Here is a 16,521-nt window from a genome sequence, read left to right on the forward strand (position 1 = left end):
CTCTGTCTATTATCACGGGGATACACAAATACATTGCGTAACATCATAGTAAAAGAAATGTCAAACAAATATGCCAAAAATCCATAAGTTATCCACCGGGATAAGCTTTATATCGTTATATTTTGCAAATATAAATTATTTGGTACAAAGAACATTTCTGCTCTAAGCTCTATAAGCTCTATAATCATATTAAAATTATGTTTTGTAAGCTAATTTTTGTACGATATATCATTTTGTATCAGATTACGCTCAGGTACGACTTTAACAGATAGATCCAGAATTAAACCCATTTATCTTACTTAGAGTACACCTATTTGCTTAATAGAATGTTTGTAACCGAACTGTGGTATGTTTCCGTTACGAGATCCATTGTGTGGAGGGGCCCTAAACTATCTAACATCACTTCACGTAAGTCATTTACGTGAGGCCATTAGTGAAAACATGCTTTACGAAGGAAGAACACGTGGGTTCCAATCTTTCATTGCCACGGGCTTAGTCGTACGATGCGTTTTGTACGGTTCGCGTGTCAAGAGGCATGTTTCGGTTCAGCAGCAACATAAAGTACTTTTCGGCGCCTAATTGCTATCACATGTAACCAGGTTTCGATACGGGTGAAGAATACATGGGACGCTCCATGGGTCACGGATCATTTGTGTATTAAGCTATCAAAACGGTGCTGGAATTAGGGAAAAAAGGCCGTGCCAGACCATCACACATAACATTTGCCGATCCCAATGGTGATTTTAGGCGGCTTATTTGGGGTGGCTTAACTTCCCCTTTTGGGGATGACTCAAACCAGCCGTTTCGCTGTGGCGTGTTAATGCAGCGGGATGATTTATAAAAACCTAACCAAAAACTCAAAACGAAAAAAGGTAAGTCACTGCTGCTGCTAGACGGAAGCCGTTGCACTCGATGAAGACGTCAGGCGAAGCATGAATAATAACTGACTGCACTTTCCCTTTTTTTGTTGCGGTCACATGGCATAAGACGTCGTCGTGAGGATAAGAAAAATTTGAAGAGGAAAACCCCTCATCGGTGCATAAATACATGGTAAATGTATCGGGGGTATGGGTTCTGGTTTGTATTTCTGTTTTTAGAGGAAGAAGAAAAAAGATTCCGTATGATCTCCGTTTGCTCCAGACAGAGATTACTAATGGTTCAGAAAGGATTTCTAAATGAATCTACCCCAGAGACATGGAACCGTTGTTTTCGAGAATGTAATATGAGCTATCACATGCAGCGAATGGTATTGCGGCTTAGAGAGAAGGCAAACATTCAACCCAAGGCGCCCTACTTTGCCCGGTTATGTAGAATTGAGGTAACAATATACTCTTTCCATACAGTGTCTGGTTTTCGATACGTTTCCAGCACAATTGCAGTAGAAACGGACAGCATTGTTTGAGGACCGAAATCGTAACAAACGATGACCGATCGGTGGTCCATCGGTTTGACGGCACAAACGAACCGTCCCGAATCGCGGTTTGGATCAGCTTTCGGGCGAATGCCGTAGCAGCACTATTGGTTACGGTTTCCCACGGCGAACAAGTTAATTTAATATTTGATTCAATAAATGGTCCGGTCATCATGCTGGTGTGTATCCGTGGCATTCACAAGACGAAGGAAATTAATGACGTAAATATGGTGTGCGGCATGCTTTACAGCTTGCGGCGGTGGTTGCTCGGGCCCGGTGTGTTGGGCTGTGCAGCATAATTTCCATTCGTCATAAAAAATCAACGACATATTTACACGTCGTTTTAAGCCGATCCCAGCCAACGGTCTCGTGTACGGGTCGTGGTGGTAGCATCACCACCCGTTTCGGGCACTTGAAACGAACTGTAACCAATGTGCTCTTCGGGGTAAAAAGCCTCCGGGGTCTGGCTCGTTAAACTAACGCTGCCCGGCACCCATCCTGCTTGCGTTATCAGAATGGCAGGAGCAGCCGGATTTTAGTAACACTTTTACGAGTGTTGCTATAAATGTCTTTTATGACCGGCTCGTTTTTTTTTTTTGGTCATATTTTTATTGAGAATCGTCGCAGCAAGGACCACTTAAGCTGGTAGTCGCGTATGACCAATCGGTAACTAGGTATAATAAAGTATTTAAATTCACGCTGCCATGTTTGTTCGGTGCGTCCAAGTGGGAACCAGAGAAATAAAAGCAGAAATTGTGTTAATTGAACAGAAATTGAGAGTAAAAAAATTAAGTTCAATTAATGCAACTATATTCTGAAAAGCGTGACAATACCGTCATTTTGGATATTTTTTGTTTTATGATCCTCCTGATAGCTTTGTTTAATTGATCTCTATTGGACATCCCATCCAGCAAAAAAAAAACAAAAATAGACATTAGCAATTGTCTTACTGAGATCCCTCCTTCTTTATCCTTTTCTTTAATTGCACGATATCCTGAAGAGATCTAGATCTGTCATTTCTGGCATTTTTTGACATTATTTACCCGTAGCTTGGTACTCTTTCCTACGTACGAGAGGTTGGTCCAGATGAGATGTTGTGCCGGTCTTACGTTGTGTGAAACCGGGAACCATATTGTGTCGCAATAGTCCTTGAGGGAAATATCTAATTTCTCGGTGAGCAATTCCTCCGTTTCCTGCACTCCAGCCTGCACTCCACGACCGTTTTCCAGCTATATGTTGCTCCCGTTTTCCTAAGATTAGATAAGGAAATTTTGGAAATTTAAGTCGTTATTTTGCAGTTGATGTAAGCGTTGTAGTTGCTGTATCATTGACAAACAGCTAAAAAATGTATTTTTTCTATTGAGGATAATTAATTCCACATCGATGGACATCACTTAAACTTCGATTTAACTATCATTCGATAAAAGTCTATATCACCCGTTCCGAAATGCTTCTATCGCAGAAATTCACCAAAACTTTTATCAATTAGCGAAATGTGTTCCAAAGCAAATTCCCCTTTTAATCAACGGTGGTTACCATGAAATTGGTGGTTTAAGCAAAGTGACTTCCCGCTGGTAAAACCCGAGTAATACTTAACACCCGGCGACCTGTTGTTGTACCATCCCAAAAAAGCACGGTGGAAATGGATGAAAGCAGGTAACATTTCCATTAATTACGCTCAGCTTTTCCCTCGGCACCGATTATCACTGGCGATGGATGGCCGCGTGGTGGTTCGTTACGAAATCGCCGGTGTCCGAATGAAGGCAAGAGATTAGCGAATATGGGAATCGTTTTATACATTTGTTTTTTTTTTTTCCGCTGTTGTACCTTACCTTAAGGTGATGGAAAGATGGAAAAGAACGAAAATGGAAGCAGAATTTATCGGAATGCCTTCAAATCACACCGTCACACGCTATCACGCGCGCATGGTTTTGCACAGCCAAGATATGTTGCGCTGAAAGGAACGGAAGTCGCAACCGGCGTTGGTACTGGGTGCCTCGGGAAAATGGCAGCAGAAGAACTTATGGAACTTTCCAAACGATGTTAGAGTTGTTGAACCTCCAAAAAAATAGAAGCAGAGAGCATAAATTTGCTCACGATTCCAATTTATTCCATCGTCCCACGGGGGAGTGTGTGCGCGGGTGTGTGATATGTGTTGCCTCCGGTGCGGTGGCCAATGTTGATATGTTTCGAAAAGTAACCAAACCAGAGGGGCACCGAGTGGGGACACCGATAAGCGGCGCCACGCTTCGTTTTCTGTAACAATATCGCACGGGATCGATTATGCTTTATTTGATTTACCTTATTACGGTGGCGTTCGCGTTGCCATCGGGCATGGAATTTCGATTCGATTTCGTTTCCGCCCGCGCTTCTCCGCCACCGCAACCCAAACTGCTGGGTTAGCCCCCCTCCTGGTAATCATATTCGAAGCATTGGTTGGGTTACTTTAGCATTCCGCCACAGACCAAGAGCCCCACAGCATTGGGCGTTTGTCGCGTGATTTACTTGCCAGGATGGGTAAAAAAGAAAATAAGCAACAAAAAAAAACCATTCCCGTGCGATGAAACGACGATGAAAAAAAAGGTAATCAACCGAACACGACCACAATCCTAAAATGTACCACACCCAAGACGTGAGCCGTTTGGGAAAAAGGGTCTCGTTTGAGAGGGTTTGTTGTATCGCTTGTTTTTTTTTAGTCCACTACCTTTTCTCCTTTGTGTTACAACGATAGCGTTTTGACCCGACATCATTCAGCATCGGTCAACATTGGCTGATAGGCACCCGCGTAATTTACATGCAACGTCAATTCATTTCCATTCGACATGTTTTCTTCCGTTCTTTCCCGCCTGCCGATCGATGCGGCCGTTACAGCCGTTGGATCTATGGAACAAAAAAAAAAAAAACAAACCATGCTATGAATTATGATTACTTTAGATACCAGGCAGCACGATCGCACAGTTACAACGGCCCTTGTTGCAGTTCGCTTCTAGGGCTATTTTTATAGTTTACTGCTCGATTTATGTAATTTTAATTTCTTTGATTGATGCTCACGATTTCAATTGGGTCGATCAGAGGATTGTCCTGGGGTCGATTTAAATCAGTGTGTTTGGTGATGCGGTACGGTACGGTGCTGCGCACGGTGGTTATAAATGATCGTGGAGCAATTTATCGTAGCGTGATTGCCGCGTGGGGTCGATGTGATCATATTCCTATCGTGCTTAATTATCATCGGCATTGGAATGCTTGCAGACGATGCGCTGCTGTGTCTCATGTAGTACTTGTATTTTGTAATTTTAAGTTAAAATTTCTTCAACTCCAATTTCTTAGAATGCACTTGAGTAATTAATTATAAAAAAAATTCTACAAAAATCTTTCAAAATTACTTACTAATAATAAATAAATAAATCGAAATAAATTTTAAAAAAAGATGACAAAAATCCCATCCATCCGTTACCAACTAATGCATGCTAAATTACTATTAGGGCCATTACATACTACGCACGTTAGTTTATATTTTCTTTGGAATCGACTTCAATTTTACACGATTTTGTTATTTTCATAAAACAAAGCTAGCATTGCTATTGGGTGTTTGAGTAAAGGGTAGCCTACCACACCTTAAGTAAGAAAATTTTAGTCTTTAGACGAATGGAAGGATTTGTTTGTTTCTGCTCGAATAATTTTATCCGCTGTGATGTTAAACGATCGTATTGGAATAGATTTTTGAAAAGTATTCATGATGCATACTTAATGCAAACAAATCTTTAAATAATATGAAATATTTCAATAATAATGTACCCTAAGTCAAATCCTCTTCGTCCTTTTCTTACCAAAAACATTTGCCATTCAATTCTTCCAACAATTCTTCCTCCAACAAGTACGAATAAAAAAAAAACTAACTTCATTGGAACTGTAACCCGTATTCGATTCACTTTCCTAATACCATCCCAGATCCGCAATAGCATTGAAACGTAAATAAGACAGTGCCCCAAACCGAACAAGGGGAAAATTATACACCTTTTAACTTTTACGGCCGTATGTCACGAAAAGTCCTGTCGGAAGTATGTGGCAAGCAAAGCATATGCATGGAGGAAATATTTTGCCAAGGTGTAGCGCCGTATTGTAGCCCGGCAAAGCTTCCGGCATGGCAGGTGGAAAACCAAAAGGACATTGGAAAAGTTTATCCCTTCGGAACACGCTGTGAAAACACGGCGTGTTTGCGAAGCACGACGGGGGTGTAAAGGCGTGTAAACAACTAAACGCAACGGTAGCGTATAAATGGTAAATGGTTACGAAGTCCATGATGTGATTTGTGTGTATGTGTGTGTGTGGCTACCTGCTTTCATTCTGTGGAAGGTTTATAACGTTGGTACCTTATTTTCCAACTTTTCGATGTCATAACGTCACCGAGCTAGTAGAGTGCTCCGGAGTGGTGTGCTTTACGGTATCTTAAGCTTCGCCGCAAGGAAGACTGAACATCCGACCGAATGATTGCGCTTTCCTTGCGCTACCTTTTGTTTTTTTTTTTTTTTGTATTACCAGTTCCCCTTCGGACAGCAGGAGACGCACACCGAGGCAAACAAAACAAATGACGAAAGTTTTCGCACTTCATCGTGCGTATGCGTGCGGGGAATGCCACACGCGAGCGGTGAACCAGCGTTTTCGATATGTTCAACTTTCTGCACACAAAATAGAGAAATAAAATATGAAAATTTAATTTATGCTTTCAATATGAACTGCTGTGCCGCGGTTGGTAGCTGGTGGGAGGAGCTGAGCCTGTTTTGCCACATAAGCGAAACAAAAGCGATCAACTGACGTTTGCCCGTGCCACTGAGACCGAGAACAGTGGCAGCTGAGCATATAATATGTGCCTCAGTCTCCAGGCGGTGGCCGTGAAGGTAGTAGTAACCCTCCATTCTCTGGGGAGCCATCGGTAAGGTGTTCCAAAAAGTATGCGGAATTATATTTTATGGCCAGTTTACTATATTCTACCGCTTGTGTGTGTATGTTTGTGTGTGGGTCCCGGTTCGCGTACATAAAAAAGGGACAATATGCACACCCAGCTAAAGGTAAACGAATGAAAAACAAGCAGCTGATAGTGAGCCATAAAGTGACTGCGTAGATTTTATGGGCTTTTTCCATGTGTTTACCTTCGGCCGGGAAAGGGGGGGGTGGAGTAAGCGGGAGAACGGTGAAGTAGAATTTTCACAACGCTGGAATGCAGCGGGAAGAACTGTTTTTTCCCGCGGTGGGTGGCCACTGGAGAGTGTTTTATTGTTTCACGTTTTTACGACCATCGTGGCCGCAAGTGGTTGGACGGAAATGAATATTTCAATTCATTCGTTTCCCAAGCAGCTGGACGATTTCTGTTTGAAAGGTGGGCCAATATGTTGACCGGTTGGGGCTGTGTTAGATTGTTTTACGGACAAAAAAAGTAGAAAAAAACCAATTTGTATTGCAAGCCGCAGTATTCGCTGATCGAAGTATTCTTGGTTTGATGGAGTTCCTTTCCCACGAGTAAATGTGAGTTGAATTTTCCTGTCCCTGTGCTGTTTTCAAGTGTTGAGTTAGAAACAGTAAAATTCTTTACAGTAAGACAGTAAATGTGATAGTTCATTTTGTATCTGATTCTAAGCTGAATACCAACAATAACATTAACATATGTACGAGTAAGAGTAACTAAAAAAGAAAGATTTATTCTCGCTACCTTTTTTTTCAATTAAAACCATGTACCGAATCTTTTGGAAGCAAACATCACTTAAAGTGAGCAATAAGTAAACCCTCATCAACTGTAAGCCATGGTAATAATTTGATGTATGATGGATATCGTTAAAACTTGTACTATTGATTGTTTTATCACTACAACAGCTTTCGAATCTACATACAAGCGCTCGGAACAACAGTTTTCTCTACCATTCGCAAACAATCGCATAACGAATCAAGGAACAGTAAGCAAACTTTTTCATCCCTTTTCTCGAACCTTTTATCTTGTGGGCGAGAAAAATAAAAATCTCTTCCCCAAGCTTGACAGGCAAAGTTTTTTAATGGTTGAACTCTTGCCCTTTCGATGGGTAACACTGTTTAGCCTTTTTCCGTTCCTGCGCACGACGGGATGGTCGACCTTCGGACGGGAACGAGCCAGCCAAATGGTGCAAAGTTTGCGCAGTTAAATGTGAATATAGCTATTTTTGCAAAACCCTCATTACCCCGATAAGGATAATGGATGCGGGGTTTTTTTTGGAAGAATGCACAATCATCTGTCTCTATGTGTTGTGTGTATTTTAAACGCATTTGATTGTGATATATACGCACGTGTTGCGGTATGAGATGGCAATGATTGAATAGCAGAATAATATAAATTGTAGGCGTTAGAGTCAGGGTTTATGTTTTGCGAATGCACATGAAAGCTGTTTATTTTTGGAGGACAATTGTGCTTATCTATACGATCGAATATTTAAGACGGTGCTATTGCTACGGCATACGGAGGTAACATCGGAGCTAGACCAGTTCAATGAGTACGCAAAACTCATCAAGCCGTATCGTTTCGCTTCAATAAATGTCAAATTTACTCTCAAGCTCTTCATCACTCAAGCAGGTATGAATATAAGCAATACTCGCTGGCGGATACACGCTCTTGATATTCTCTTGAGTTTCCTTGCCTTCGTATGTGTTGCAAATTATTGAACCATAACGCGAGCTGCTGAGCGATTTGGCCATGTCACGTCTTTGCTGGTTGTGTTTGTTTGCGGAAGTATAAACGTATGAAATAAAAAATCAGTATGAATTTAGATTGATCATAATTTCATGTCTTTTATTTTGATTTTTTGGTTGTGGCTTGATTTCTTCAATTTTTACTTTTCAATTATGGTTCATTCAATTAATTTCTATTCATTTGTTTATATTCGTTACGCGTTTTGAATTATTCTCTGCTTCATTTTATTATAAATTGATTTGCTTCGCACTATTTTATATTGTATTAATAATAATTTAATACTTTAATTTACTGATAAAACGATGATACGATACGATTTAATTTTACATCGAAGTTAGTTTGCGATGATGTATGTATTCGTTTTTGCTCATTTATTCATTGTAATACTGCATTGATCCATTAGGCAGAGCTCAATGCGCCCATTTTGGTAAAATATTTCCACGCCGTTAACAGTTTGACCTAGTTCCGGTTCAGCTAAAGCAATGTTCAGACTGGTCAACTAACCACGTACGTAAGGTCATTGACGTTAAAACGCCATTAAGTACAAAGAAAATCGCCCTTCCAACGAATTGGCCAATCTCTTGGGGAATTGATCCTGAATGGGTAGAGTCGTAAATCTTCTAATCAATAGCGAAAATTTGATTCCCTTCATCCGCACCGCAGGCAGATCTTGAGTTTTACAGCCGTTCAACGCATGAACCCACCATATGTGCTGACGAATGGGTTCATCCGCTTTATTTTTCGTCCCCCATACGGTAGTGGTGTTCATCGTGCCATTTTTTCCACGATCTCGTTACACAATGTCTCCTGGGGAGCTGTAGGTAGGGAGCATAATAACTTTTCTTGCCATATTGGAACATTTCACGCATCCTGAATGCAGAAAACTAACCCACTAGACCGACGATGGCCTTAGACGTGGCATAAACTTCGTTTTCCTAAAAAAAAAAAAATATTCCTCACAAAAAATACTTTTCATACTTAAACCGACTTAACTACAGGTACACATGAATAAGTTTATTAAAATAAATATAATTTCGTCCTTGGTGTTATTAAATTTGCAGGATGGCATAAACGGTTGTAGCCCAATTTTTAAATTTATTTATTTAATGCATAAAGAACGGCAAGGTCATACAGCTAACAAAAGAATGCTTGAGCCATTAAGTTTTGTGCGATGCTTATTCCGAAGACAGTGGAGTTTCAAATCCAGGGTTGTAGATTAGGTGATTGTCAAGTGCCGAATAGCACTCGTTTAATGAAACTTACTCATGATGGGTATGAATCGTATATTATACACGTGGTTTCGTAGTGATGGATGCCATTTTCGTATATTTTTATATTCTTATAACTAACGTTGTCAAAAATCCTAAGCTTTTCCTTGGGTTACCATCTCACCAAGTATTTCCTGCCATATAATGGTTTACTATAATTATTTTGGCATACAGTCCAACAGTCAGTTCATGGAATGACTGGCCAGTCTGAACTTCGGCTTATTAGACCAAACGCGAAAAATAGAACACTATGGAACCGCCACACAAATGATAAGCTGTATATTTCATATTTAAGGTTAAATATGTGCCGTACAATAGAAATGCTTTCTGCTGAAGGTTTGAATATAAAAGTGAAAAAAAAACACACATTAGATAGATACAACGATCATTTGTATTAGCCATCGTGAGTCGATAAATCGCACTTACTTATCGATGCGCAAGCGTTTTCGGGCAAGTTATGCATTTATTACGGAGCCTGTGGACCCAGATCGTGACATTTCTGAACATCGGTCACGGCCGAAGTGAGTGATTGCATGTTATGCAATTTGCTGGTAACGATGCAGCTGCCAAGACGATTAACACTCGCGGTGCTCTCGTAACCTACATATGCTGTAAACGATGTTATCTTCGCTGTTGTCTTATCCGCCAGTGCGATGTAGTATGGTCCGATCTGTGAAATATCAATATATACACAATTATTTTACAATAACACATTGTTCCCCCCGCCCCCTTTTGACTCACTATGGTCAGATAGGAGTTCAATACTTACAGCAGTAAGGCATGGGCCCGGTGGGGACTTTGCATTGCACGCCGTTAGATTGTTAATCAGGTCTTCCACATCAAACAGGATCAGTTTACCAATCGCTGTGGCCACATCCGCTATGAAAGATAGTCGGAATGATTCCTGATTGTAGCATCTTTCCACATCATTAACGAGTAATGCATAGTAGTTGATTAGCCGGGGCGAAAACTTGAAGAAGCAGAATCGCGAATAGGGACCACCTGCAACCAGCGTCTTGATCAGGAAGGTGATGGCCTCGTAGGACCGTGGCACTAGGATATCTGTGTATTGGGTGAAGTACGTATTTGAAGCAGTGAGGTAATTTGTAATGGCCTGCGGAAGGTTGGTTTTAAACGTTGTCAATGTTGAGAAACCGGATTGGAATGTTTTCACTGCTTTATCAGCACCGTTTGTGTATTCGGCAGACGAGGCAACATTCGACGTGGCACCAGCCAAGCCATCGTTTATCGTCTTAAAACTATCCTCCAACTGTTGGATTGCAGTTTTTACGAGATCACCGTTGTTCGTTAGAGCATTGGAGAAATCGGTGGTGTAGGTCTGAAGGTTTGATACCAAAGAACTGTTCATGTCTTCCAGATCGAAGAGGAAGTAATCTGCAAACTCTATGTTGTCGATGGTGGACTGTATCGTGAACTCCACTGGTGATATGGTTGCCTTGAAATAGCTAATCGCAACCACTACATCCGTCACAATAGACGGGTCGACTTGAGCCCGGCCGTTCACCAATTTGGCAGTTTTCAGAGCGCCCTTCAAACGTAGCAATGAACTTTGCACCTGCGTGAGTGCAACAGCCATGTTGCCAAATGCATCACCAAACAGATGGTCGATATCGTCCCCTAGCATGGTTTTCAAGGTGCTGCGCGTGCTTTGCTGTTCTGTTTTGATAAAGTTCTGCAACGCAGTGATCGCACTCACAACTAGATCGAACACGCCATCGTAGTTCCCGTCGCTTTTAGGCACACCGGCGACAATCGCATTAGATACCGGAGGGCCAAGGGTTGCCACCTTGGTACCGAGCGATTTCATTAAAGGCAGTACCTGAACGAGCACTGAATAGTCCGTTTTCAATACAAGAGAATTTTTATCGTCTACTGCATCGAGCAAAGGTGTGATCGAGTTGGCAGTGTTCTTGATAGTCAAACTCGACTGCACTGTGCCGGGTGAACCAAACTCTGGCCGTGGTTCAGTGAACGCGCGCTAGAAGAAAATGGGCACACACAAAAGGGGATCGATTAGTACTTTGGCACACTTTAGTAGTAGGTAACGTGGAAGATTTTTGTTGTTGTTGGTTTGCTTCAACGTTACCTGAAACAACACGCAGCCCAGCAGAAGAAACAGCGATGTACTTAACCGTGCCATTGTACACCGTGCCAATGGCGAATAAGTGGGAATAGCTAGTCGCTCCCCGTGGGGTATTCATTTATAGGGAGTATACAGATCTACATACAGATACTCGCCGTTCAACACTTGCGCAAACAGATCGAGCATGAAAACAGATTTTGTTTGGATGGAATTGGAGACGAAACGAAGCGAAACTGTAACCATATAAGCTAAGCTCTAGATACTCTACAGTATGATTCAAAATACTTTTAAAAATGCTTTGTTTTGCAAAAAACCTTGCCTCGATAATCTGAATGGAATTTAGAATGTTTGATTTTAGCTGAGCTTTTATTGGAGCTTTCATTATGCATTACGATGCCAGCAATCTTTATATAATGGTTACGTTACGATAGCTTCAATGAGCTTCAAACGTAGCAAGTCTACGGCAAATTTATAGTACTCATTCGTGGAACTCTGTGTCCGCGTGCGTAAGTTTACGAAAAGTACACAAAAGTGTCTTCGTTCAGCTATTTTTATTATTCGTCCTAACCCTAAAACATTGCTCCCTATACCGCGATTCGATATCTCAAAATCGGAGCATGAAGTAACAAACATATTGTCGTTATGCGACCTTCGAGCAAAACTGGTTTGTGTTGCGTACGGAACCTATTGGAATGGCGGTAATTTTTACTGGAACGTGTGCCAGAATTCAACTGTGTCAATAGCTAATACGAAAAGGTAGGAAAGAAAACACAGTTGTTCATGTGCTTTTCATCGTCAGATGAAAACACCGCCGATTGCAAGAGCTACAGTTGGATGAAGGACTGCGATTCAATTGGAATTGTAAGTTAGTTTGTTGCTGAGGATGGGTTCAAACAAATGTCTATTTCTTATGACCATTTTGCTATTTTGCTGTCTAGCTTGTTCTAATGCCGCACATACAATTACTGAAACTAGTGTGCTTATGGTGGAAAGTGGTTTTGTTTCTTAGTCGAGTAGTGTGCGTACAGCGAACAGTCTTTTGCCGGAGTTGTGGAACAAGGTGTTGTTATTCTAACGCAGGGGTCTCCAAACTGTTCAGCCCGCGGGCCGCATTGGTTAATACTGCGATAGCATTGGGGGCTACTAACACATTATCTTGCGGATAATATACACAGATATTGCGCTCAAGATGATTTTTTTTCACAATATCTGGTATTGACTGTTACTGGCTATTACAGTAATTAATATTTGATCAGTGAAACAATATTACATATTTTATAGTTAGACAATTTGTTAAAATGGTAACAACAACCATAGCGTCGCGGGCCGCACTGGAGGCTCTCGAGCTGTTTGCGGGCCGCACTGGAGACTGGAGGCATGTGGCTCGCGGTCCTTAGGTTGGAGACCCCTGTTCTAACGGACAAGTAATTGAGAATTGAACACCTCGATTTAAACCGACTTAGGCAAAAATAGTTTAGTCGCTACAGATGATATTTCCAATCACGATTTGGTTTAACATGAGTTCAAATTGTACCTCTGAGAGGTAAATTTTTGACGATTTGGTAATACTGTATATTTAAGTTAATAAGATTACGTTAATGAGACATTTACTATTCATGTGACCGACATTCTTTGCTTTAGAGCCATTATTTGCTGATAGGTGCAGGCTTAGTTGACTGCTGTTTTTGTAGATGTTAAGTCGCTTCAAACACGAGACAATATAATGTTGCCATAAAAGAGAATAGAAATTATGGCAAATTAGTGTCCAAAATCGGTTAAATTTATCGCTTGCTCTTATCATATTTTTTGGAAGCTATTTTGCTGGCTTAACGCCGCCTGACAAGTTCGGTTCGGTAGCGGTGAAGATTTTACCACGCCTTGCATATTTTGATGTTTTTGCGCGTGTTTAGTGATGATTTCCATTTTTATCATGCCAGATCATGAGAACCGTGTCCACAACCGTGGGGACAAAAATAGAGGGGAAAGCGGAAGGGCTACAGGTTTATTTTGTGTTTCGCTAGCGAATAGTTTGAGTTTTTCCCGCGCACACCGAACATGAAACCCGCTTATCTTACGGCACTATTGGTGTGCCCGTTTTTACCAGTACTAAACTTTTCCGGCACTTTGTTTTGTTGCGATTGAGCGCAAGAAACTGGAGCTCGGTACCAAACAGTCAAACTGGTTCACATTTTTGGGAATCTCGTTGGAATCGATGGGAAGCCAAGATACGGTAGTTCATTATGCATTCAAGAAGCTTGGAGTGTGTGTGTGTGTGTGTAGTTTAAGCTTTTGTTTTATGGGCTTTGGAGGTTGTTATCATGTAAATTAATGAAGGCATTTTATGAACATAAATGCGGGCAACCGAAAAAATTTCGTGAACATAAAAGAAATTCGTGCATTGGTATGTTTTGTGTAACGGGAAGTATAAGAATTGAGACCATTTTTCCGAAAAGCATAAATTATTATTACGTTATTAAAAATATTCATTCAAACAAGAGGGTCAAAAATAATGAATTTGGTGCCTGGCCTGGTGGTGTATTGGTAGCGGCAACGGTCTTCACACTACAGGATCAGGCTAAAATACCATCGCCTCTTCGCAGGGTTGACTATCCAATTATGGGGAATCAAAGTATAAGACAACCTGAAATGGCAGCCCTTAGACCTCTTAAGGTTGTTGTGCCGATAAAGAAGATAAGGGGGCCAAGTAGTGGGACCGGAGAAACTGTTTGCTTCTGATTATTGAAGAAAGCTATTACCCATGTAAATGTTGTATTTGTGGAAGTTAATTATAATGTACAAGTTCAACTAAAGGTCCGAAACTCAGCAATGGTATATTTTATCCGTTAATTTAAGAGTTCCTCCATCTGAGTGTGTATATCCGCGCACTTTGCACTGTACTCGTACCGCATAGATTACGAACTCTTCCTGTACATTCTTTCCGAATAGTCTTCCTGTCTGTCAAGTGGAGTCAGCTTTGTGTACGAAGCAGATGCCATTCACTCATTGTCGATCCCGGTTGGGGTTGCACCGCTTTGCGTAGTGCGTAGTCGAAGTTATCAGCTCCAGGGAAAACCCCTTCACCGTGACATGTACGCAACAGCCTGTAGTGATATTCCTCCATCACAAACCTAGCTATCCGGCTTGTGCGTGGATAGCTAGCAGGCAGACGACATCGGTTGGGTGTAATTTCAAATTAATGTCTGCAAACGTATGCAGCGACTGTAACCGTTTGGGATGTTCCGCTGTATCTCCTCCACAGATAGCTGCAGGAGTTGTGGACGGAGCCGGCGGTAACATGAATACATTCGGGCTGGTCTAATTTTATTGATGCTGTCTGGCACCTTAATTACTCGTTTCACCACACACCGACCGATGAGCAGGGAATGCTGTCTGGTGGCAAACCATTTACTTGACGCATTGCCAGCAGCATCACGCAGAACTGTTTCTTTAGTGCCAGCATATGCTTACCTCAGCACAAGCTCTAACTAACCTTCATTAAGCCGAATGGTTGCAAGTGTTTTCAATGGGTTGCAATCAGTCTTATCATCGATTTTCTTTGCTCAAAGCAAACATTCCATAACTTTCTTCCATGGTAAACATTTTCCTTTAGCGAATGATAATGAATTTAAGGGTATTATCCTTTCTCCTGGACCGTAAAATGCATACAGAAGCTAATTGACTTATGTTGCACCTTAATTTCTTCTCATTGCGTTGAAGGAGGATCCATTGAAGGTGCAAAACTCATAAATTTTTATTTTTTTTATATTAATCATGGAGGAATAATTTCACAAGACTGTAAATTTAACAAAGAACATAAAATTGGAATGAAATTTAAACATATGACAGTGTACTAATATGCGTATTTTACATCTTCACTCTATCTTTACAGACTGAATTATCTCACAATCTGCAGCAGCTTTCGGAAAAGGCGCGCTCTACAACCGAATTCATCCAAAGACTGAAAGGAATGAGCGATAAAGTGACGGTGAGGCCTATATGAACCCCTCAAAAACCCTCCCAACCCAACTCCAGCTTCCTGTATTAGTTCCCGTTTGTGCAAAAAAGGCCGCTTCTAACTTACTTCCTTTATCCGGCACCGGGAGTCCGCGAATGTGGATCCCATTGCATCGCAGGTCGTTTGTGTTTCGATGGGAAATTCTCCATCCGCCGTTTGAAAAACGATATCCGCACTGTGGCCGATCCTTTGTTCTTTATACGGCCCCAAACTGCCTGGTTCCTCGAATGGGTATCCCATCGGTTGCGCACCACGTGTGCTTTTCCCATCGTTTTGCACATATCCACGCTCCCCTCCCCTCCTCTCTTCCCTTTTTCGGTACAAACTTCTCACACGCATTGGTTCGACTCGTTTCAGGATTCGTGCATCGAGTTCGAGCGGCTGGTTACGGTACAGTGCGAGGCGCTGATAGCGGCCATTAACGCTCGAAGGGACGTCCTGCTCGATGTAATTCGAAGCGATAAGGAAGCCAAAATACGCACACTGAAGGTAAGATTGATTTGGATGTAAACCGATTCCGGATACGGACCGCTTTGATTTGCGATACGGGATTGATAACGCCCGAGTTGCTTAACGGTGGTGTCCAACGAAACAAACCCAACACAAATGAATGTGATCCGGAGCCGGGGGAAGATGACCGTTCCATGGAAGGGAGAAAGTTTGGCGCTTTATCGATAGTGAAGCAATAGCATGCAATAGCGTTTGATGCGTAGCTTGTTTGCACTATATTAAACCATAATTCGTTTGCATTTTGTATTGCAGGATCAACAGGCAAGCTGTACTGGGAAACTTCAGCAAACCACCGGTCTAATTCAGTTTTGCATCGAAGCACTAAAGGAAACGGATAGCGCAGCATTTTTACAGGTAATTTGTGCTAAAAAGTATTATGTTTGTAGGATAGTTTATTTTGAATAAACAGAATCAAAAAACATCGTATGCCGAGCTAACTAGTTCTTTATGTCCTATAGGGGGTACTATTTGAATTGAGTGTTTTTCTTTTATTCGAGTGCTGTA

At 41.5% G+C, this 16,521-nt stretch overlaps 1 protein-coding gene across 1 annotated transcript in view; it reads left to right on the forward strand.

Moving 5' to 3' along the window:
- LOC128710895 (E3 ubiquitin-protein ligase TRIM9) overlaps positions 1-16,521 on the forward strand; it is an 86,188-nt gene that overhangs the window by 48,626 nt on the left and 21,041 nt on the right. The window contains exons 2-4 of the mRNA XM_053805753.1: positions 15,382-15,477; positions 15,865-15,996; positions 16,270-16,371. Coding sequence (XP_053661728.1) covers positions 15,382-15,477; positions 15,865-15,996; positions 16,270-16,371 — 330 coding nt within the window. The remainder of the gene's footprint in view (positions 1-15,381; positions 15,478-15,864; positions 15,997-16,269; positions 16,372-16,521) is intronic.

The sequence above is a fragment of the Anopheles marshallii genome, chromosome 3 (assembly GCF_943734725.1).
Source record: "Anopheles marshallii chromosome 3, idAnoMarsDA_429_01, whole genome shotgun sequence".
NCBI lineage: Eukaryota > Metazoa > Arthropoda > Insecta > Diptera > Culicidae > Anopheles > Anopheles marshallii.